A 22,515-nucleotide genomic window follows, 5' to 3' on the forward strand; every position below is an offset into this window, starting at 1 on the left:
GGGATTTGCGAGAAGACCTCATCAGCCACAATAAAGTTACGATTAAGGAGGTCGTGGTAATGCTAAGGGATTTGTACCATAATTTGTTGGTCCATAGATGGCCTTTGTGGCATTAAAAAAGCCCCGTGCATCATGAACATCTGCAAAATGCTGGATTTCTTGAGCTTTCTTTATCCACCGGGTGTTCTTAAGTTCTCTAGTTCTTCTTTGGACCTCAGCCTTTGCACTGGCATAGATTTTTTTCTTAGCAGCACAGTTATTGTCTTTTTGCCATATCTGGAAGGCTTTCCTTTTCTTGTCAATGATATGTTCAATCTCACTATCATTCTCATCAAACCAGTCCTGATGTTTCTTAGTTTGGTATCCAATAGTTTGTTCACATGCTGCAATAATGGATGTCTTCAGTTTAATCCAGTGTTCCTCCATGTTTTCAGTGAGTTCCGTAGGTAGATGTTTCATGAGAGTTGTTTGAAAGCAAGCTCGCTTCATAGGATCTTGAAGGGCGTGGATGTTCATTTGACGCCTTGGTTTTCTTTCTTGGAGCCTACGTTGAGGAACAATATTAATGGCCATATGGATCGAATTAATCGGTGATCTGTCCAGCAGTCATCAGCACTCGTCATGGCCCTGGTGAGGAGTACATCATGACAATTTCTGCAGTACTATTTGATTGTTAGATAGTTGGATTGCAGAAACTGTGCTCAGTCCTCTGAAAACTTTTCCTCATGGAAGTGAATTGGACGTGTGGTGCAAGAGCTGTGGCATGCTGACTGCTCTCAAGCATTTCAACTGGGTTTTGTGCAGGGGACCTTATTAGCAAATTGTGTCCCAACCTAGTGGGCAGTGGAATGTGAGCTATTTATGCTCAAACCCTTTTGTGCCTTCAGCTAGATCTCTTATGTTTTATTTCCTTGCAAACTTATGAAAATAAATAATTCTGTCACACAGAAAGCAGAAGAGAATGTTATTTACATAATTTATCTGAAACACTGAGTTTGCATTTTAAAATTTAATCAATTAATTTAAAAATTAGCACAACATACCATTCACTTTGCTCTTGAATTAGCAGAACTTTTCTAAAGCATTCATAAGGGAATAAAACTGTTAGCTTTGTTTTGTCTTCTGGAGTATGGAGAGCCTCCCCCTCCAGCATAATTATTCTAAGGATATGCAAAATCTGTCCCTTTATTTTTGTAGGCCAGGATCTGAACCCCTCATATGAGCAGAAAGTCCTTCCATAAGCACATAGGGGGAAGGGTAATATTTCCTTCCAGTGGCAGCCTCTCATGCTTCAACGGCTATTCTGGGGGTAGGTTCTGGTTGCTGAAGTCAAGCAACCAAGAGTCTTCGTAGCACCTTAAAGACTAGCACATCGACTGCAGCATGAATTGCTGTAAGACAAGCACCTACTTTGTCAGAGGCATGAAACAGACAGTTGAAGATCAACCTAGTTAGCAACCAGCAGGTTCAAAGTAGAAAATCAAGGTGCCAGTACCTCATCAAGGAGAGATCTCAGGATGAGGAAAGGACCAGAGAGAGAGATGTGCAGGAAAGCAAAAGGTCTAGCAAAAGGGACTCAACCAAGGAACGCAAGGGGGGGTAGGCCCTTTCTGACTCTAGGATTACCAAATGGTGCTCCAGTATCATACTTTGTTCATGGTTAGGGCTTCTTTCTCCTTTCCAGAGTGATTGCAGAGAGCACATAAGGAAGGTGACGTTAGCATTGACTATGCTGTGTAGTCAGTCATTCAAATTTCACTGGTGTTGCTGAGGACAAATAAACTATATTAAACGCAAGGCCTGAACTGGCCACATGGGTAACCATAGACTAGTAGAGTGAATTAAAAAGTGCTATCATATCTCCCCCTCTGCTTCTCTTCTCCAGGCTAAACATGCCCAGTTCTTTCAGTCTCTCCACATAAGGCTTTGTTTCTAGTCCCCTGATCATCCTTGTTGCCCTCCTCTGAACCTGTTCGTTTGTCTGCATCCTTCTTAAAGTGGGGGAACAGAACTAATACTTCACACAATTTTGAAACTATACTTGTTAATGCAGCTGAAAATAGCATTTGCCTTTTTTGCAGCCACATCGCACTGTTGGGTCATAATTCAGTTTGTGATCAACAATTCCAAGATCCTTCTTACATGTAGTATTGTGAGCCAGCCATTATCTAATTAATCATTGTCACAACTTACCAGGTTGAGTGAAGGCTAGTTTTTTGCCTAATCAATCAACCCATGTCAATTAGTCTTTTATTAACTATGCTCCAGGCTGCTTTGAAGATAAGCAAGAGCCTCTTCAGATTCTGTTCTTAGCACTTCTCTCCCCAAAGTAAAGATAATTGTGGTTTTGTGAGAGAAACATGGCCTGGCCTATCCCAGTCTTGCGTTTTCCCTTGATTGTGGTCAATCAGGCGCTAGAATGAGAAAGCCATTCTTGGAAACAAAGGACAAGTGAGCACCAACAGATTTTAGCCAAATTGCAGAGGACCTTTTCTCAAAAAACAAACAGCCTCCTCCCTGTGGTAAGTAGGGAACATATAATGCCAAAGATTGGCATAATGGACAATCCATTGATGGCAGAATCACTCAAATTTGTCTTTTGATGGCACACATACTCTCTTTAGTAGCAAACTTAGCTGGAGAGTGCTGACACAATTGTAGCAATAGGTGGGCCAACTGATTTTACAAGAGGGAGTATAAGCATACTCAGGAGAACCACAAGGTTTGCAGGAAAAAAACCCCATAATGGCAGGGAAGCCTCATTGGGCATGCTCAGGGGTCACAGAACTGTGTATCTGTTCAGAGAAAATCCAGAATGATGTATACTGGAAAATAGCACAGCTGGTTGGAATCCTCAACAGAAACACTCCCCACTGCAACACTTTGTGGCAGGTCCAACTTTAATTGCAGCTTCATGTGGCAGCACAATGGTGTGAATGATACAAATCTCTTAAAATTCAATGGTATGCGGCAAATAATTTGAAGCATATTCAGCATCCTCTTCTTAATGCTTGCTAAACAACTAGTGCAGAATGCTTTACATTTTTAATGAATGTAGGGATTAGCTAAGCCACCTTATCCGAATAACTTTACAGCAGGGGTTATTTACCTGTGGCCCTCCAGATGCTGTTGGACCACAACATGTCAGCTCCAGCCAGCATGGTCAGGAGTGATGGAAGTGTAGACCAGCAACATCTGGAGAGCCATAGGTTCCCCACCACTGATCTACAGCATCAAGGCTTAGACAAGGCTGAAGGAACCTCTCTCCAGCTGATTAATTTCTGCAGGACTTATGGCTCACTTATCAGCGGAGTATCTGAATGTGCAGACCGCATGTACAATAGAACTGACAAGATTTTGATGTCCAAGGTAGCTTTTAATGGCTGCATTAAGAAATAATTGAATTCTGCAACCTGCATAATTTACAGACGTTTTTCATTAAAAATGTTTAATATGGCTACACATCTATTTTGCTCCTGCTAAACCTAAGGAAAGTCACTGAAGCCCCCCCTCCCGCCCTAAATTTTGTTGTCTCCTCTCTGGCTGACTTCAGACCTTGTGAATATAATTTGAGTGGTTGACAATGTGGCATCTATGAGCACCACAGTACCTTCTAAGGCACCCAACAAAAGATAAAATATCCCCTCAAAAATCCACAATACATGAGATTGTTTGCTCTTCCTGCTCAGTTCCTGCTGGCACTGGTTCAGCCTCTTCTACGTTGAACACGCCCCATTAAATATGTCCCTGTTACGCTGAATGCCAGGATCAGATACCCATTCTTCCTTCCATACAGAGGCCAAATAGGTTCTCTCAGTGCGCAAATGTCTCATGTAGTGCCGTTTTCACAATTGATGTGGCATTCTTGCACCGTCTTCTGGACCTGTCTTTCTACTCTTTTTAATGTGGCAGCCATTGTGCCACACCCCTCCAGCAACCATTTTGTGTCATGTCATGCACCTACAGCAGTCATTTTGTGACTAGCACCTACAACACTCTCAAATTTCCAGATGTGCCCACTGACTCAAAAGGGCTGGCCCTTATGTCTGCAGAAGTAGGCTTGAAATTGCTTTTTTAAAAAGTATTTTACATCTAGTATTGTGATTTACAGTTTCTATAGCCAACCCACAGCCTGGAAATGACATACCTCCCCAAATGCTAGGCATGTGGCACCCAAATGTGGCTTTCCTTCTCAACAAAGCTGCAGCAATAAAACAATCCCAGGGTGATCAAATTCTCCCTTGAACACACATAACTCTTTACTGTTCCAAAGAGAAAACCGAACTATGAATTCTAAATCATGGATGGTTTATTCACAATTTGCTACCAGTTTGCCTAACATGTTATTGTACTTTCACAGCTTATAAAGAGCACGTTTTAATTACAAAAGAGGCTACAGACAAAAATGTAAAAGTAGAAATACAACAGCACCCCCACCCCAAGATATATACAAACTAAATTAAGTTTACATCTTACCTTTAACACTTAAAAAAAATTAAACACCAATCCAAAACATGAATCCTTTGACCTCAGTTCGTATTTGGATTCTACAATATAGCTAAAGTGATATAAAAGAAGTGTTTAAACACACTTATAACTAAAAAGGCACTCAAGTTCCTGAGCATAACTAGGATGCATACTCCAAACATATGTATAATGAAACTAAAAATACTTTTAAAAAACCTTGTACTAGTACACATTTGGCTCCAGTGGAATACTAGCTGAAACCTGTTTGCACAAGGAACACCATGCAGAGCTCTCCATAAACAAAACATTTTAAAACACATGCTCAAGCATTTTAGCCATAGCACCCCAGGTTTAGCTGTAACACACACATAGTTTTCCCAAGTGAGCAGGAAGGTCCAGATCCTGAAAAGCCTCCTCTGCCTTTAAGAGCTACATAAGATTCAGAATTTCATAAGAATGGCTTTTTACACCAGAGTTGCAGTGATCATCTGCAAAACAAGAGCCCTCTCTCAGGCTGGACTGGGCAACCACACAAGCAGACTTGTCCATTCCTCAGTGTTGGGGAATGCTCTTGTGCTTAGCTAGCAGGCCAAAAAGACCCCCCCCCCAAATACTGAGGTGATGACTTGCAGGGAGACTTGTGCCTGAACTGGAGTGCATTGGGACAAGTGCATCAGAGCAGTCAGTCATCTCTACTTCTGTGTAATCCACACAATGAATATTTAAAATACATCCAATGTTTAAAAATATAATCTTGAAAACAAAATAGGATATACATGTAAATATATATTATATTCCTCATAAGGAAATATTTACAAATCCAAAATACTAGATTTTTTTTAAAAAAAAATGCACAAACAAAGGGGCACATTGATCCCTGGTGCACAACCACTGAAGGCAGTGGAATTTTATCGAGGCAATAACTGAGTCTTAACATTTACAAGTTCAGCCAGAAGTACAAAGCCTAGAGGCCATCAAGTAGAAATAACATTTTACATTTGGGGTAACAGTTATCATGGATTTTACAGATGTGTTATTCACATTTAAGTAACAGGTCCAGTTTGGTTAGCTGCATTTCCACCTTGTCTGTAACTGGCAAGAAACTGGTCATGATTCTCAGGTGTAGCATCCCTTTGGCTCTTTGAAGATCCACAAAAAAACACATTTCCCATAGTTAGTTTGAAACTTTTCAGAGATGCATAGGAATGTACAGATAAGGGGTGGAAGCTGCATTTTATCTGCTACAGTGTGTAAGGTCTTTTATTACTTTTCTCTGTGCATGTCAAGAGCACTTGAATGAAAGGAGTCATGAGAACAAGTTTCAAAGTCAGTTCTCAGCTTTCTAGGTTGTCTGGCTGTCCATCAGTCTCTGGTCTCTTTTCTGGGGAAGTATACAAGAAGTTGCAACAAATATACAAAGGGAAGACCAGCAGTCGGCTGTCCAAATTCATCACTACCTGTTCCTGAAAAGCAAAGATAAAGCAATCATAAAGCAAAGGAAACAATAATTTCCACTTATAACTTAGACTGCCTCCAGGAAGATCTAGAAGAAATACAACTGGAAATATTGAAGGCAATTAATTTTGCTCAACTCTGGGTGGCTCAACAAAATATTCCCCAGAATTATAATGCTAAGTTCCCAGCATTTGTGAAAGGACAATCAGATTTATATCCGCCACTGCTCCTATGAGCTTCATCTACCTGTATACTTATGCTGTCAAGGACACTTATCTCTGCCAGCTTTCAACTGCAGCCATCCCAAGCACCAGGAGAGTCTTCAAATGAGAAATCCTTAACTGGTTTAAACGCTTGAGCACAGGGAAAGCAACTGGCAGCCTGCTCCAACTATATCCACTTGCATGATACTTGATGCGTATTTCATATAAATTATATCTGATGTCCATTCTGGGAAGGCAAACAACCATTGCCTTCCTCAACAGCATCAGTTGATGTCCTCATACTATTTACATGTCTGTGACCCATACCTGATCACACACCCAAACAAGATGGTCTGATAATCATGGGGGACTGGAATGCAAAAGTAGGGAACAGTGAAGAACTAGGAATTGTGGGGAAATGAGGATTAGGAGATAGAAATTAAGCAGGAGAAAGACTTATTGAATTCTGTGAAGCCAATAATTTGTTTCTTGCGAACACATTTTTTGAAAAGACGACTGTACACATGGACATCACCAAATGGTCAATATAGGAATCAAACTGATTATATAATTGGTAGCAGAAAATGGAGAAGGTCCATGTTTTCTGTGAAAACAAGACCAGGAGCAGACTGCAGTACAGATCATGAACTGGTAATATCAAAAATCAGATTAAAGTTAAAGAACAACAAAGCAACCATAATGCCAAAATACAATTTAAATAACATCCCAGAAGAATATAAAGATCAAATAAGGAACAGATTTGAGGCTTTAAACTTAGTTGACAGAGAGCCAGAAGAACTATGGAGTGAAGTCAGAGACATCATCAGGGAAGAATGCAAAAAGACAGTATCTCCAGTTAAAAAGAGAAAAAGACCTCAATGGATGACGGAAGAAACTCTTAAAATGGTTCAAGAAAGAAGGAAAGCAAAAGCAAAAGGAGATAGAAACATGGTTAGAACGCTAAATGCAAAAATACAGCGACTAGTACGTAGGGACAAAGAGAACTATTACAATAGTTATTGTAAATAGATGAGAACAAAAAAGGCAGAACAAGATTAGAGAAATTAAAGGGAAATTTAAACCACGAGTAGGGATGTTGAATAATCAACAGGGGAACACACTGACTGACTGAGATGAAATAAAAGGAAGATGGAAGCAATACACTGAAGAACTCTACAAAAGAGATGCAAGGATGACAGATTCATTCACGAAGGAAGCTTATGATGAAGAACCAGAAATTTTAGAATGTGAGGTGAAAGCTGCTCTTAAAATACTTGGAAGAAACAAATCACCAGGAACAGATGGCATAAACTGTCCAAATTTTGACAAGAATTTGTCAACAAATATAGAAAACTAAAAAATGGCTCACAGACTGGAAGTGTTCAATATACATCCCAATTCCCTAGAAAGGGGATCCCAGGGAATGCGGCAATTATCAAATTGTTGCCTTAATATCCCATGCAAGTAAAGATTCTACAACGAAGGCTCTTACCATATATGGAGCAAGAAATGCCAGACGTCCAAGCTGGATTTAGAAAGGGAAGAGGCACCAGAGATCATATTGCAAACATACGTTGGATAATGGAACGGACCAAGGAATTTCAGAAGGAAATCACCCTGTGCTTTATAGATTACAGCAAAGCCTTTGATTGTGTAGATCATGAAAAACTATGGAATGCTTTAAAAGAAATGGGGGTGCCACAGCATCGGATTGTCCTGATGCACAACCTATACTCTGGACAAGAGACTACTGTAAGAACAGAATATGGAGAAACTGATTGGTTCCCAATCAGAAAGGGTGTGAGACGGAGTGTATTTTATCACCCAATTTGTTTTATCTGTACGCAGAACATACCATACGGAAAGCGGGATTGGACCAAGACGAAGGTGTGAACACTGGAGGGAGAAATATCAATTATTTAAGATATGCAGATGATACCATACTACGAGCAGAAACTAGTAATGATTTGAAAAATGCTGCTGAAAGTTAAAGAGGAGAGCTCAAAAGCAGGACTACAGTTGAACATCAAGACAACTAAAATAATAACAGAAAATTTATGTAACTTTAAAGTTGATGAGAACGTTGAACTTGTCAAGGATTATCAGTGCCTTGGAACAGTCATTAACCAAAATGGAGACAGTAGCCAAGAAATTAGAAGAAGGCTAGGACTGGGGAGGGGAGCTATGAGCAAACTAGAAAAGGTCCTCAACATGGTATTATGTATGGATGTGAAAGTTGGACAATGAAAAAAGCGGGTAAGAGAAAAATCAACATTTGAAATGTGTTGGAGGAGAGCTTTGCAGATACCATGGACTATGAAAAAGACAAGTAACTGGGTGTTAGAACAAATTAAACCAGAACTATCATTAGAAGCCGAAGTGATGAAACTGAGGTTAAACTTTGGACACATAATGAGAAGACATGATTCACCAGAGAAGACAATATGCTGGGAAAAACAGAAGGGGGTAGAAAAAGAGGAATACCAAACAAGAGATGGATTGATTCCATAAAGGAAGTCACAGACCTGAACAGGGTGGTTTATAACAAATACTATTGGAGGTAGGTGACTCATAGGGTTGCCATAAATCGTAATTGACTTGAAGGCACATAACAACAACAACAACAAAGTCTTGTTTGAATTATGCAAACATATCTCATGTAAAATAAAATGACTCAGATTAGGGGGTTGGCCTTTGGATGGGCACACCCTACACAAGGCTGACACTGAGGCAACTGATGGCTTCTGACTAGGATTCTACTAGATACAGGGCAATTAAGCACCTGTTCAGACAATCCGAACATTCCTGCCAGAGGTGGGAAAGAATGAATTGCAAACCAGGTGGCCATTTGTTACAGGACAGGAAGAACTGGCTGCAGTCCCAGCAAGGAGCCACTCTCCAAAGATTTCCTGGGAAGTCTGTCTTAAGGTGAATGTTCTCGTGTGCCTCATCCTTCAGAAGCATGCACAGAGAGGGTGCTCCTCCCGTGGTCTCCTGCTCTCCTTTGCCCCAGGCTGTCTTGCTACAACAGGTCTGCTCAGATAGCTTTTGCTTCTGTCCTGATTCTGGCCACGCTGACCTGCTGCCTGCCTCTGTCCTGCCATCTGCTCACGTTCTTCCTTCCGAGTCTCAGGAAATCCAAATTCATCTCTCACCCAATCTCCTCATCACCACAGCACCCACAAACATTCAACAGCACCCAGGTCTACTTTTTAAACAGTGTGATCAGTTCCCCACTGCTTGGTCTAATACAGCCTTTGCCAACTTGGTGCCTTCCAGATGTTTTAGATGACATCTTCCATCAGCCCCAGGGTTGACGGAAGTTGTAGTCCAAAAGATGAGGAAGGCACGAGGTTGGCAAAGGAAAGTCTAATGCTTCTTGAAAATCCCATTAACTCTTCACCTTGTTCTCTGTGCAGCTCTGTCTGAAAACCAGAAAGAGTGGCTGCTGACGCATACATTAGCAGGCACCAACGAGATTAGCCCTGCAGCCTTAAAACATGCAAATGCACTGCAACATGAGAAATAATTCCATGACAGCCAATGCTAGAACTCAGTCCATCCCTTTCCCCACTTTTATTCCTGCTGCTACCTGGAAATATCAGGCCAAGGCCAGAACAGCTACTCTTTCCTTGCAATTGTACCTGAAATGAGCCAAAAGGCATTGAAAACACATACCTGATCTTTTTCAAGAATTAATATCTGATATCCTGCAGTTCTACTACAAATAAGCTTCCCGCTGCTATCAAAAGAAGCCAGACGCAACCTAAGGGCAGATGAAAAGTTACACTAAGCAAGCTAGACCGTATGAAAAAAATGGGAAGGATTTATTTTTTCTTGGGGGGGGGGCAGAGGAACAGATGGCATTTTCTATAGCGCCTATTACAGTTGCCAGAACCTAAATAGCCTCTTCCAGTAGCTTGGGGGATAAACGGAAGGAAGAGAATCTGTAAAGCTCGTAAGCAAGCACTAGACTTGCCCTTTAAAAAGGGTCTTCGTGATCGTTACTCCGGTAAAAGTTGTGGCAGTAATTCGAGCTTGACAGAATATATCTGGCCTTTCTTGGATAGTGGGGATATGTTGGCATACATTTTGCTCCTAACCACAGGTTTCTACAGACTGAAATTGTCCATACTGACATGCCTTCATATTGTGTCTACTAACCACATAGCAAATTCACCAATATCTATATGCAAACTAGAACGCCAAAGAAATTTGGGAAGAGGGAGAGCATCCATCCTTGGCTCTCAACCCATGCTCTTCCCCCCATCATTCTTAGCATGCCCTCCTCTTTGCTCCCGAAACAATTGTGAGGTGGGCAGCTTGGAAAAAGCTCCACATACTACGAAAGGAAGCTAAGTGGATTTATTCCCCCCCTCCCCTGCAGCTATCATTTTGGGACGGAGAGAGGCTAACCCTACTCGAGGAGGAGGGGAAGGGAAAGTGAAGAAATCATACTGAAAGGCACTTTTCCCCATATCCCTGCCAATGGCTAAGGCCTGCACACTGTCCTCTATAGTCAGGAAATCCTTCAGGGATGCAATATATGCATATCCCTCAGACCCTCACGTGAGGTAGTTGAAGGGGGCACTTTGGTGCCCCATCACTTTCTTCCTGCAAGTATAGGTTGTCTCTACCATTAGAAGACCCCTTCTTCTCTCCAGTTATGTTTCTTAAGGGGTGGCCACCATGATGCCCTCCGGATGCTTTTGGACTACAAGTCCCATCATTCCCAACCACTTCCCAGGCTGGCTGACGGGAACTGGGAGACCCACAACGTCTGAAGGGTACCATGTTGGCTGCCTGTTTCAGGCTTTGCCGTGGACACTGAAGTCTACAAGAAGACGCTAGTTTCCCCCACACTGTAGCAACACTCAGGATGGAGATAAGCAGACAGAACAGCCACACCCACCTGAAAGCAACATTCCTCCGGGGCTGCAAACTGACTGAACCACTACATGGCTGATTCAGAGTGTTACGCTTGAAGATGATGTAACGGTTGGTGTAAGTGACCAGCAGATCAAAGCCAAAGTTGAAGCCTGTCCACCGCCAACAATACTTGAAGAAATAAAGATGATCATTGCCCCATATATAGTTATATCCTAAATGTATGTTTTAGTTTTACATTTGAATAGCTTGCTGCAGACCTGTTTATCTCGGCACAGGAAACCTATAACATTCTATTAATAGGTTTATTGCTAAAAAGCTCTCATTGTTGTTAATAATGATGGCAGGTTCATATACCACCTGTATATTTTCTAGATGTCCGACAAGGAACTTAACTTTCTCAGTAAGAATTTGTTTATGAAAACACTATTTCATAATAAAGCATTGTTTAGCAAACAGCTTATAAAAACTGTTAATTACATGTTTTTAAAGGGCATGGAAAAATATTTGTGCTTACATCGCCATCCTTTGCAAGCTTTCTGCCACATCGCATACTGTTTCCTTCAAGTTCCTCCTTATTAACTTCTTGAGGCCTTTGGACATACAAAAGAGGCTTTTATAAAATGACATTTTGTCAAAAGAAAGAGCAAGAAAAGGAGCCTGTTCAACTGGGTGCACAAATATCCAAGTCAAACCAAAACTCTGATGACAACATTTAGGAGGGTATCCTATCAAAGTTCCTAACAATCTAGTCTCATCCTTGAGTTATGTAAAATGGACAGGGATAGGATTGCTACTAACTCTCCTTGTGCTTGGCGGGGGGGGGGGGGGGCAAAGATTATATAGGTACAGTAGCATCTTACCAGATGCCACCAGTGCAAGGGAGAAACCTAGCTGGGTGGTGGTGAGGTTGTGGCAGGAAATTGCTGGGCCTAATCAGAATCCTGTTCTTGCTCAGGACCCTTTTTTTACCCTTACGCTGGTGTAAGGATACACAAAAGAAAAAGCACAAACACTCCCAACCCCCAGTGATTCTGGGGCACAACTCTGACCCTCTATGCCAGCCCCAGCCAGAGGAGTATAAGCACCCCAGGAAGGAAATACCGTTCACACATATATACCCTACCTTTCAGACTCAGGAAGGAGCCTTACAATTACACAACCAATATAATGAAAAAAAATCTGAGAGTGTAAAGATCAATAAAAACAAAGAACAGGAGCGAGCACATTAAAACCCAAGTGGTCACAGAAGAAGGAGACATGCAGCATGGAGCTACATTGCTAACCCCAAGTCTGCAGAGCAAGCAGGAGCTTTGTGATGGGAAACTCTGGTGAAGGGGTGCTTAACACAAACAGACCAATTTATTTATTTTGTTTATTCACTGAAGTATTTATAGGCTGCACTATTCATAGAGTACATCGAAGCAGCTTACAACATACAAAGGCATAAAACATTTTAAAACCATTAAGTATCATTAAAAGCAGTAACAAAAGCATGAAATTGCTGGCTTATTTCAGCAATTTTATCAAGAACTGTACCCTTTGCAGAACCCATCAATGGGAAATATAAGAAATATACTCTCAAGGGTATCTATGCCCAAGGTATCATTCGAAAATGTAGCAATGTTAGAAAGCTCCTATAACAGAAGATGAAATACATACTATAATAAATGTTTAAATTAAAAAATAATAAATGAATGCCTGGTATGGGGAGAACTACCAAAAACAAGGACAGAAGCTATTATTAAACTTGAAGCCAGAAAAAGACACCCCAATCTTACAGACCTATTTCCTTAATCAGGATATGAAAATTTGTTCTTCAATTCTAGCTAGAAGGTTAAGCAACTATACCAATAAATATATCCATCATGATCAAGCTGGATTTATTAAAGCCAGAAGACTGCAAACAAATGTAAAGAGATTGCTGGACAGTACAGAGAGCTGTCAAAAACAACTACAATCTGTCATTTCTCTTTCTTGATGTTGAGAAAGCTTATAATAGGATGGAGTGGGATTTTCTGAAAGAAGTACTGCGTGAAATGAATCTAGGCAGTACATTTCTATCATGGATTAATCTCCAGTATCAGAATTCCACATCAAAGGTTTACGTAAACAACTGTATGTCTATAGCAATTAACATTCAAAGAGGGACTTGACAAAGGTGTCCACTCTCACTTTTACTGTTTGCAATCTTCCTTGAACCTCTGACTATTTTGATACGGAACAGTGACCAAATAACAGGTGTGAGAGGTAGTATTATGAAACAAAAAATATTGTTGTATGCAGACGATGTTGCACTCTTCCTGACAAACCCTGAATAATCTATTGAGACAATCTTAGAAATCTTAAAATTGTACAGTGATTGCCTCTAGAATTTGTATAGCTCAGTTATGGTGAAATAAAAACTTTGATCAATTGGCAAAGAAAAATATGGGAAATGGCCCAGATGGTCAAACTGATATCAGAAAACAGAATTAAAATACCAACAAAGCAATCATTTTACTGAGGAAAGGGCTTTATTCATGAATTTCTGGAATAAGAGAGTAAGGGACAGCATTTATCCATATAATCTGTTTAGCCTTATTGAGATGATTGTATTGTTCTAATTTAACCTATTCATCAACTTATTTAAAATTATAGTTTAAAATTTACTTTTTATTTTCTCTCCCTCTTTATACAGCCATACCATACCATACTACTAGCAGAAACCAGAAATGATTTGAAACAAATGCTGATGAAAGTTAAAGAGGAAAGCACAAAAGCAGGACTACAGCTGAATGTCAAAAAGACTAAAGTAATGACAACAGAGTTGTGTAACTTTACAGTTGACAATGAGGACATTGAACTTGTCAAGGATTATCAATACCTTGGCACAGTCATTAACCAAAATGGAGACAACAGTCAAGAAATCAGAAGAAGGCTAGGACTGGGGAGGGCAGCTGTGAGAGAACTAGGAAAGGTCCTCAAATGTAAAGTGGTATCACTGAACACCAAAGTCAGGATCATTCAGACCATGGTATTCCCGATCTCTATGTATGGATGTGAGAGTTGGACAGTGAAAAAAGCAGATAAGAGAAAAATCAACTCATTTGAAATGTGTTGGAGGAGAGCTTTGTGCATACCGTGGACTGCGAAAAAGACAAATAATTGGGTGTTAGAACAAATTAAACCAGAACTGTCACTAGAAGCTAAAATGATGAAACTGAGGTCATCATAGTTTGGACACATAATGAGAAGACCTGATTCACTAGAAAAGACAATAATGCTGGGAACAATAGAAGGGAGTAGAAAAAGAGGAAGGCCAAACAAGAGATGGATTGATTCCATAAAGGAAGCCACAGACCTGAACTTGCAAGATCTGAACAGGATAGTTTACAACAGATACTATTGGAGGTCGCTGATTCATAGGGTTGCCATAAGTCGTAGTCGACTTGGAAGCACATAACAACAACAACTTTATACAGCTAGGCTTTTCGTATAATGAAGGGGTCATCTGAACTTGAGTAGTTTGATTCAGTTTTTTCCTTGTCTTCCTTTGATGATGATATTATTTCTTTTTCTTTCATCCACTTTATATTTTATTTTTTTCCTCTTTGTTCTTTTTCTCCTTTCTCTTTCCCTCTTCTTATAAGCACAAATGGAGTAATAGGGATTTAGGAATAAGCAGTGATGAAAATTCGGCCAACATATACTGTGGCATACAGAAAAATAGTGGCCAATTTATGAGTTTTAAAAACAATAAATAATAAAAACATCAATAATACTGTCTTGACTGGGGGGGGGGGAGGGGAATGATAAAAGGCCTGTCTAAAAATTTCAGTTTTTAAAAGACACCTGAAAAAGGATGGATGGCTCCTGCCCAACCTCTATTGGTAGGGCGTTCCACAGGGCAGGGCCTGCCACACTAAAGGCTCAGCCCCTGGTGGAGGCCAACTGAACCTCAGGGGCCATGTGGGGAACCACCAAAAGTGCCCCATCAGAAGATCTCAATGATTGAGATGGAACATAAGGAGTTAGGTGGTCCTGAAGGTACTTTGGACCCTAGTTATTTAGGGTTCTCTGAATTAATGCAAGTACCTTGAACCTGGCCAGTAGCAAATTGGCAACCAGTGCAGCTCTTTCAGCAGTGGGTTAACATGTTTCCAGTAATCTGCTCCTATATGCAGTCAGGATGATGCATTCTTCAGTACTTGCAGCTTCTGGACCATACATAAGGGGAGCCTCACATAAAGCGTGTTATAGTAATCAAGTTTTGAGGTTACCATCACATCACTGTGATGAGGCTGTCACAGGCAGCGTACCAGCTGAAGCTGGAAATATCAAATTTGTAGATGATACAAAATTGGGAGGAATAGCTAATACCCTTGAGGACAGAAACAAAATTCAAAGGGGCCTTGATACGCTGGAGCATTGGGCTGAAAACAACAGAATGAAATTTAACAGGGATAAGTACAAAGTTCTTCACCTACGAAGAAGAAACCAAATGCACAGTTATCAGATGGGGGATACTTGGCTCAGCAATACTACATGCGAGAAGGATCTTGGGATTGTTGTTGATCACAAGCTGAACTTGAGCCAACAATGCAATGTGGCTGCAAAAAAGGGAAATTATATTTTAGGTGGCATTGACAAAAGTATAGTTGCCAAATCGTGTGAAGTACTAGTTCCCCTCTATTCAGCACTGGTTAGGCCTCATCTTGAGTACTGCATCCAGTTCTAGCCACTGCACTTTAAGAAGGATGCAGACAAACTAGAACAGGTTCAGAGGAGGGCAACAAGGATGATCAGGGGACTGGAAACAAAGCCCTACAAGGAGAGACTGAAAGAACTGGGCTTGTTTAGTCATGAGAAGAGAAGACTGAAAGGCGATATGGTGGCACTCTTCAAGTCCTTGAAAGGTTGCTACAAAGAGGAGGGCCAAAATCTCTTCTCAATCGTCCCAGAGTGCAGGACCCAGAATAATGAGCTAAAGTTACAGGAAGCTAGATTTCAGCTGAACATCAGGAAAGAAACCTCCTAAATGTTAGAGCAGTGCAACAATGGAACCCGTGACTAAGGGAGGTGGTGAGCTCTCCAACACTGGAGGCATTCAAGAGGCAGCTAGACAGCCACCTGTCAGGAATGCTTTAGATTCCTGCATTGATGGCCTTATAGGTCTCTTCCAACTCTACAATTCTATGATTCTAACGCATTCCTGGCTACAGAGCTCAAGTGAGCCTCTAAGGGACAGAGATGGATCAAGGAATACCCTCAGACTACCTGCTCCTTTAGGGGGAGTGCAACCCCATCCAGGACAGGCAATTGACCTATCTCCCAGACATGGGAACCACCCACCCACAAAGCCTCCATCTTTCCAGGATTCAAGCTCAGTTTATTGACCCTCACCCAGTCCAGCAGTGCATCCAGACACCGGTCCAGGGCTTACACAGCCTCTCCTGATTCAGTTGAAATGAGAAATAGAGCTGGGTACCATCAGTATACTGATGGCACCTTGCTCCAAAACTCCTGATGACCTCTCCCAACGGCTTCATACAGATGTTGAATACTACTGCGGACAAGACAGTGCCCTGGGGCACTCCATAGTGTAAACACCAGGGGGCCAAGGGGCACTCTCCCAATACTACTCTCTGGACACAACCCTTCAGGTATGAATGGAGCCACTGCAACATAGTGCCACCATCCCATCCCACAGAGCCAGTCTGGAAGGATACTATGGTCAATGGTACTGAGAAATCAAGCAGGAGGAGCAGAGTTGCACTCCCCTGTCCTCCTCTCTATAAAGTTCATCCATCAGGACGATCAAGGCTGATTCGGTCCCACACCCAGGTCTGAACCCAGACAGGGATGGATCTAGAAAACCCATCTCATCCAAGAACATCTGCAGTTGTTCTGCCACAGCCCTCTTAATCTCCTTTCCCAGGAAGGGAGTACATGTGATTGGGCGATAGTTGTTGGATCCAGGGCCATTTTTTCAGTAGTGGCCATACCCGCCTCCTTTAAAGTGGCAGGCACCAGTCGCTCATGCAAAGAGGTGTTTACCACTCCCTGGAACCCACCCGGTCAGCCCTCCTCAGCTTGATTTCAGTAGCCATGGTGGGCAGGGATTGACAGGGCATGCCGCTGGACGCATTCCTGCAAGTACCCTCTCCGCATCATCAGGCCTCATAAGCTGAAACTGATCCCACAAAGTCAGAGAAGACGTAGCACTGGACACCTTAGCGGGAACTATAGATGTAACAGTAGCATCTAAATCGCTGCAGAGTCAAGTGACTTTATCAAAATGATGGGCCAAACAGTCACAGTGGGCTTCCATTGCCCCAGAGGCCTGTCTCCACCAGCAGGTGAGACCAGATTCCAAAGAGCTCTGCTGGATGATTACTTGAGGATTCATTGTCAGTCAAGGCCAACAAAGTAATGAGAACAGATTAACAACATCTGTGTACTAGAATCCTTATAGGTACTCTGCCTACCAAACAGTTAGGAAGCATCTCAGTTCCACTCTTGCAACTGGGGATGCAAGGACAAAGAACTCCACACCGTTAAGCGGGGGATAGTTCAAACGCATCTCTTCAGTACCACCCATCCCTTCCCCCTAGAGACCTTTTGTCCTAATGTGCAGCAGAGTACACTTTGATTGATCCTCATTTGTCACTCTGTTGCCTAATCACCCAGTTCGGAGGGATCTTTTTTGCACTCTTTGTGATCTGCTTGGCTGTTACCACCTTGAATAATTTAGCACAACCCATTCACAGGTTATTCCAGACTCTGTTTTACTTATGAACAAGTTCAATAGCACTGGTTCCAGTACAGATCTTTGAGACCCCACAGCTTACGTCCCACCATTGTGAGAACTCTCCATTTACTCCTAACCTCTGCCTCCCACTCTTTAACAAGTTATTGATCCATAAAAGGACCCTCCTCGTATCCCATGTCTGCTAAGCTTTCTCAGCCTTTGGTGAAGAACTGTGAATCAAAAGCTTTTTGGAAGTCTTAAGTATATAGGGTGGTATTCAACACCAATCCCATTCAGAGTAGACCGTCTGAAGTGAATGGACATGACTAACAGATAAATTAATTTTTAATGGATCTACTCTGAGTAGGACTTAGTTGAATACAGCCCAAAGGGTTGTATCCAACTAATGTCTACTCTGAGTAGACCTGAAGGGATTCAAGAGGCAGCTGGACAGCCATCTGTCAGGAATGCTTTGATTTGGATGCCTGCATTGAGCAGGGGGTTGGACTTGATGGCCTTATAGGCCCCTTCCAACTCTACTATTCTATGATTCTACTGAAACAAATGTACCTAAGTTAGCCATGCTTATTAATTTCAATGGATCTATTTCAAGTATGACTACCATTAAATACAACCCGAACCCTAATGTTTACTTGTTGGACTTTTCTCAGCTGGGGGTTGGGTTTCATTCTGGGGGCTCCATGCCACTGGTGAGTGAGGCCAAAACCACACACACAAATGCACACATATACACACCCTATGCACACATTTCCTCCACCCTCCTCTCATTAATTTCAAAACAGGCCAACTTCAAACAATGGAGTATGAAGCTGGCTGATTCAGTTAACCATGAATGAATAAATTTATTTCAATCAACGATCAGTACATAGAGACATAAGTAATTAAAATAATATAAAATACATAAAATCACGAGTGAATAAAAAGTACAAAATTACAATCAGTATAAATGTCCTATATAAGGTCATTTATCACTGTTTTCTGACATGCGATAGCAGCAGCACAGAAACTGGCCACTCTTGCTGTAACCTGTGGGTTCCTGTCTGCCAATAAATACGTTAATTAAAACTCGCTGGGTATGTCCGGAATGCTTTGCAAAATTGGGTTAATAAAAGAGTAACAGATCCCTATAAAAGGTGCAATATAATAAAACATAACCTACAGTTTCCACTTCCTCCATTCCACATGGACAGACCCTTTCGGGTGGATGGAAGTACATCGAACCTGGCAGCTGTAAAACCTCTTCCATATTTAGGGATATTCAAGTTTGTTAAATAATGCATAGGCACCAGTGCTCTCTCATTATCCCTGAACTCAGGGAGCCTGCCAGCAAGACTCAAGTCATTTTGTGGTTCTATACCCAAATTCGCTGTTGGATAGTAGCTTTTGTTTTAGCATATCCAAGAGCGAGACGAGCATAAGGGGTAAATCCCAGATTCTGCAATTTCTTAAACAGTGAGCTTTTCCATCTTGACTGATATACATCAATTAATGTCAAAGGGGCCAAACCCACAGTAGAAAAAAATCAGCTTCAGCCAGTAATGAAGCCTAAGAATCCATGCACGGGTTTCAATAGTAATTAGCCCCGCTTCTAAACAAAGCAACACATTAGACGCACAGCTCTCAAAAACTTAGTCTGTGTGACTTCGAAAGGGGCAAAATGGTCATATGTACACAGCTGGGTGCCATATAACATCTTTGATATAGCCTTCACTAAGAACATCTGGAAGGCTGAAGGCACATGTTGGCCCCCCTTTGTGTAAAAGAACCAGAGCAGGGCCTTTACGCTCCTCTGAGCATTCCCAGTAGCATTTTGTAATTGTGCTCTGCAGGAGCCTGATGCATAGAAGGCTACACCCAGATAAACATAAGATGTAACCTGTTCAATAGGATGGTTATTAATCTGCCATTTATCCTCTTCCTGGAGAAAACTAATACTTTGGACTTTGTATGTAACACCAAGCTGAAATTCTTCGAAAAGATAAATATTCTTGGCAGAAGTCCTCCTACTGGCCAGGGGAGGAGAGGTGATCATATGAGCCCAACAGCAACCTCAGCCTTGTGGAGACTCATCCATATAGCCCAAGCCATGGTTTAGCGTTATGTGCAACACAGTATAAAGGATGTAAAATTAAGACATGCACACACATCTTCCAGGCATACCTTTTCAGCACAGCAAGCTTAAAACAAAGTTGGCAGGAAATGTTTCATAGCTAGAAAGCACATACCTTACATTCAGATCGTAAAATGACATACTGTAGCAGTACAACCTAATTTATAACTGAAATGTTAGAATTCTGGATATCTTCACCAGCCATGTATTTAGCAAAATTTTACCCGGCTTCTCTCAGACTAAAAGCTTTAATTCAGTTTAATTTTTTGCTTATGTTTCAGTGCACTTTGCATCAGTACTGAACATCTTTGTAATAGACTGAATATACAATCAGACCATTGGTTCATCTAGCACAGTTAGAGAGTAAATTACACTAAGACTCGGAGGGACTAACTTTTGTGTGAATGTTCATAAGACTGGGCTGCTAAGACACATTCGGTGTTTGATTTTAGAATCCACATCTCATTTTCCAAAAGTGGTTTTAGGACATTTTTGACCATGAATGCATACACTGTAAGCTTACAGGCCTATATGTAGATAAATGCCAATGAAGGACAAGGCCTACAAAAAGTATGAATCAGTACAATGTTTTATGGGGTTTCAGAAGGTTTGAGATTTGTTTTTTAAATAAAAACTTGTATGCATATGAATAGCTTTAAGTTCACAAGCATCAAGATTTAAGCACAGAGAGAAATGCAAATTCTCTCCCAAAGAAAATTTTGATTACATGATGAACTTGAGGAGCCAAACTTCTGACTCTCATGAGGTTTAAGTTTGTGCTCTGCAAACTGCTCTCTATAACATAACAGCATTATGTTGTAACATTACAACATACACCTATAACATTATAAAAAAATCTCTAGCACATAGACCTGTAGCATGGCTTTCTGCTTTCAAGTTATGCAACTTCAGCAGTGATCACTACCATAGCATATATCTTAAGAATTTGGAAAGGATTTCATACACATCATATTGTAAAAGCCAACTCCAACATCTTAATTTTATTAAATAAAACTCAACTGCACTAAAAAAAGTCTCAGAACAAGGCCTCCACAGATCCACTCACCAAGATGCAAATAGCAACAGCATTTCTCCCAGATTTTTTACAATTGGCCAAAGACTTGACCTTTCACTGTCCTGGCTTTACAGGAGGCAGACACTGAGCAAGAGATGCTGAAAAGGCCCTGTGCTATTTGAAACAAGACTGGGCTCATTCCTTAAATCTCTGGCCTATACAGAAGTCTGAGGGAGAGGGCTGGGGTCCTCTCATCCTTTGGAGAAAGAAAAAAGCAGCAAGCCCCTTCTCTAACACTGCCACAGGCATGATCAGATGACATTGGGAAGGGTGGCAACCCCAAACATCTGGTTAATACATAAAGCCAAAATTTCTGGATTGCTGCATACAATTACACCCAAACAATGGGAACTCTTACATTTAAAAAGCTAAATAGCCACACTTATTTTCTATTTTGTTATGAGATAAGCATTCTGAGATGCTTGTACCAGAAAATGGGGTGCACTCATAAAATTATAGGGAAAGGGGTGTGCTATACATACCCAATATCATTGTCTTGTTCTGCTCTGAGCATGGCAAACCACTGCTGTTTGTAAACAGAGGACAGCCATTCTAAAATTTAAAAAGATCAAAGTGGGTCTTTTACAGATGGGGCACATGTTAAGCAGCACTTCACAAATCTTATAACAAATTTATACATATTACTTTACCCTACCCTAAACTGCTCAACCTGGTGTTATCAAAGTGAAATGAAGAAAAGGGTTCCACTGTTTGAGAGGCCATGTTGAAAGAACATGCACACAAATGCATAGGCTCCTACGGTTTAAATGAAAATAGGCCAGTTATTAGTTTGCAGCTAATTAGTCCTGTTTCAGTCAAGACCACAACCTGTTTTGTGAATAGGTTTATCTATCCGTGATTTCTATAAAATTCAGTGTCCAGAACACTGAATTCATCCATCCTTTGCCACTACTGGAATCATGCTTCAATCCTACTTAGACCAGGCCCCATCACTAGATCTTCCTCCTTTTACTTCATCTCAACACTTGCCAGTTCACCTTGTTCTCATTCCTTCACTCAGATTTCCTCTGTTAAATCTCACTCAGTTTACTTGGATTCTTTTCAGGGCCGGCTCCAGGCATGCAGGGGCCCTTGGGCACCAGCTTGCCCTGACCCCCTGATGGGTGGGTGGGTGCGCACGCACATGCATACGTGCAGCCCCCCTACCTGTCTAGTCTTTACCATTGCCCTTAATGAAGATGGCGGCTGCGGTTTCCCTAAGAGGAATGAAGCCTCTGCCGCCATCTTTGTTGATGGCACACGTGCGTGCTATGCGCGCACATCTCTGCCATCAACTAAGATGGCGGCAGCGGCTTCAGTACCTTAGGGAAGCTGCAGCTGCCATCTTAAGGGCAATGCTAAAAGCCAGCTGACAGGTAAGTGGGGGGCGTGGGGGGGGCATGGATTGCAGAAGGGGAGCAGAGGGCCCCTTAGGGGCTCCTGTAGCTCTGGGGCCCTCGGACCAGTGCCCAGCCTGGCCACCCTTTAGAACCGGCCCTGATTCTTTTCTGTAAAATCTTGTCAGGTTGATACAAAGCTCAACTTTCTTTCCAACAACTTCCAC

The 22,515-nt window shown here is 41.6% G+C and overlaps 1 protein-coding gene across 1 annotated transcript in view; it reads right to left on the reverse strand.

Moving 5' to 3' along the window:
• Nucleotides 1-4,216: 4,216 nt before the first annotated feature.
• The window catches only part of GMCL1 (germ cell-less 1, spermatogenesis associated), a 29,280-nt gene continuing 10,981 nt past the window's right edge, over nt 4,217-22,515 (reverse strand). Inside the window, exons 10-14 of the mRNA XM_061592417.1 lie at nt 21,434-21,503; nt 11,530-11,605; nt 11,038-11,183; nt 9,804-9,891; nt 4,217-5,930 (exon numbers count right to left, since the gene is read on the reverse strand). Coding sequence (XP_061448401.1) covers nt 5,802-5,930; nt 9,804-9,891; nt 11,038-11,183; nt 11,530-11,605; nt 21,434-21,503 — 509 coding nt within the window. The 3' untranslated portion in view covers nt 4,217-5,801. The remainder of the gene's footprint in view (nt 5,931-9,803; nt 9,892-11,037; nt 11,184-11,529; nt 11,606-21,433; nt 21,504-22,515) is intronic.

This window comes from Rhineura floridana, chromosome 12, assembly GCF_030035675.1.
Source record: "Rhineura floridana isolate rRhiFlo1 chromosome 12, rRhiFlo1.hap2, whole genome shotgun sequence".
In the NCBI taxonomy this organism is placed as follows: Eukaryota; Metazoa; Chordata; class Lepidosauria; order Squamata; family Rhineuridae; genus Rhineura; species Rhineura floridana.